The sequence below is a fragment of the Triticum dicoccoides genome, chromosome 3A (genome assembly GCF_002162155.2).
Source record: "Triticum dicoccoides isolate Atlit2015 ecotype Zavitan chromosome 3A, WEW_v2.0, whole genome shotgun sequence".
Taxonomy (NCBI): Eukaryota; Viridiplantae; Streptophyta; class Magnoliopsida; order Poales; family Poaceae; genus Triticum; species Triticum dicoccoides.
The window spans coordinates 604,209,834-604,212,337 of record NC_041384.1 but is presented as its reverse complement, the minus strand read 5'-3'; the positions used below and the strand labels follow the sequence as shown (position 1 = coordinate 604,212,337).

At 47.4% G+C, this 2,504-nt stretch overlaps 1 protein-coding gene across 1 annotated transcript in view; it reads right to left on the bottom strand.

The window, feature by feature from the left end:
* Window positions 1-1,354: 1,354 nt before the first annotated feature.
* Window positions 1,355-2,504, bottom strand: part of LOC119269518 (coatomer subunit zeta-1-like) — a 2,988-nt gene continuing 1,838 nt past the window's right edge. The window contains exons 4-6 of the mRNA XM_037551372.1: window positions 2,373-2,450; window positions 1,819-1,903; window positions 1,355-1,738 (exon numbers count right to left, since the gene is read on the bottom strand). Coding sequence (XP_037407269.1) covers window positions 1,679-1,738; window positions 1,819-1,903; window positions 2,373-2,450 — 223 coding nt within the window. The 3' untranslated portion in view covers window positions 1,355-1,678. The remainder of the gene's footprint in view (window positions 1,739-1,818; window positions 1,904-2,372; window positions 2,451-2,504) is intronic.

Genomic DNA, 2,504 nt, shown 5'->3' with positions numbered 1-2,504 from the left:
GCCGAAGATTACATTAGGTTACAATCTCTCGGCCAGGCTTGACAACTTACGACTTTCGCAGGGCATTCTTGCATCTTTGAGATCAAAGCTTCAGATCGTCCGCCGCTACCCTAGCAATGTGATGGATGTGAAGGGTTTCGTGTCGAAAGACCTTGGCGTTCCGGCGCTTCCAGATGTTCTAGAAGATTGCGATGAGGACGGTGGAACGAACTTTGTCCCGCGGGGCCTGATGCCAGATATCCGCGACGTTGCGCGGCGACCCCCTATAAAGGGTGTGGAGCTCGTCCCAGAGCGGCCGAAGAGTAGAGCAGCGGAGAAGAAGGTGAGTGATATCCTCGCAGGTGCCGCAGAACGGGCAGGCATCAGAGGAAGCGATTGAGCGACGCAACCTACGCTCATTGGTGTATACTCGATCTTTGTGAGCCAACCACATGAAGATGCGGCACTTGTTTGGCGCATAATTTTTCCAGATAGCAGCCGCCATCGGGTCCGGCGGATGCTCGTGCCATATTGCATTATAAGCCAAACTGGTGGTAAGGGCCTTGCCTTCTCGGCTGCAAACCCTGGTGTCGTGCACCTGTGAATCCAAGTTAACCGAAGCCATAATATTACGCAAAGCAACCAATTCATTCTCAGCTACAAGGGATAATCAAGGAGCAAGATCGAGGTTCAGATCTGGCGAATCCAGCACTCTAGCAACTGAGGCCGACTGCCTATTGGAGTGAGTGTAGAGAGCAGCAAACTGAGATGCAAGAGTAGTTTGGTTGTTTGGGAGCCAAAGATCATTCCAGAACGAGGTGGTGGCCCCATTCCCGAGTTTAACCGACGTAATGGATCGGAAGAAGTCAAGGTGTTTAAAGATATCGCGCCAGACTGGCGACGCAGCTGAATCCCCAGCGCCCAGGTCGTGGGTAGGAGACCAGCCATATTTGGTAACTAGGTAGGACGGGGCTGGGGCAGCGCCAGAGTCATGCAGTTTTGACAGGTGACGAAGAAGAAGACAGACATTCATGTGTTTGAGCGAGGAGAAGCCTAGACCCCCGTTCACGAATGGAGCGCACACAAGGTCCCAAGCCACTTTGCATTGCCCTCCCGTAGTTTTATCCTGCCCTGACCAGAAGAAGGCCCTACAGCGTTTGTCAATTTGTTGAAGCGTTCCGATGGGCAGCAGCAGCGCACTCATAGCATATATAGGAAGGGCCCGGAGAGCCGCGCGAACAAGAATAGCCCGACCTGCAAGGGAAAGCAAAAGGATGGTAGAAGGTGCACAGGATGATATAGAGGAAAACTCAAATGATCATGGTAGAAGGTTCTTTTTTTAACAGGATGGAAGAAAGTCGCAGATCACAAGAAATTGGTAGCATCATGTGCTGTTGCTGGATTGCTATTATGCACCAAAAGGGAGGTGAGACAACAAGACCAACGACTGCACCATCACAAGTTTCTTATACAGACTTTAGAAGGGAACCTGGTAACCAGTTAGGCACTTAGGCCGCACATACATCTCTGCGACAAAATGTCGACGAGCACCACAACAACAGACGAACGAACTCGCGCGCAAAGATTCAAGTCATTTTCTCGTTCTTTCTTTCTTGCAAACTAGGTGCACTGTGCTACAAGAGGAAACACAGGAGTTCAATGCTGGGTGCATCGCCAACCCGAAAGATGCCTACACACACTACTTCAGAAGAGACCTCGCGAAGTGCTCTCTTGCTGTCGCTAGGGCTTGGCTTATCGTCTGCAAGTAGATGGGAGAAGAATAAGTCATCTGGAAGTAGATAGGTTTCAGCTGGAACCATTATCACAACTGTGTTATACCTGCTCAGTGAACGACCCAGCTCCTTCCAATCCATGGCCTGACACCTTCTCGGCTATCACATTTCCATCCGTTTCCAGAACAATCCTGCAAGGCGTTTGTGAACAATCAACTATATGCAGGTCCGCAACTCATCAAACAAATTACAATCTGACAGACCAGAAAGTCTTTAAATCTGTATTATCATGGCACAAGCGCAAAGGTTAACTTGAGGTTATTTTGCTCATGTCCTCAACAGCTAAGACATAAATCATAGTCCGATTTATAAAAATCTGAACGGTTGTTGTGTGGTGATAGAAATCGGGCACGATTGTTTCTTGAAAACAGTGAACAGTAAATCATCCATAACGTTCAAATTAACCTTTGCTATCAACTCTACATAGGTGATCCGAATTATGAAAGTATAAGTGCTACTAATTGAATTCGTTGCTGAAGATACAAAAAAACAGAAAATGGTTATGGCATGCACCACTCCACGGAAAAGGAGCCGGAATTTATTTATTTTTAAAGGAAACCAACTGCGTAGCATAATAGCATGTAGAAGCATGGGAATTACCCTCCATCAACAACTTCGTCAAGGCACAAAAAGATGAGATCCAGATTTTCAAGTGCAGTCCTTTTGTCTACATTGTTTCTGGAAGGAGAGAAAATACTCACATTGATAAGTAAATCCAGAGAAAACAATCTG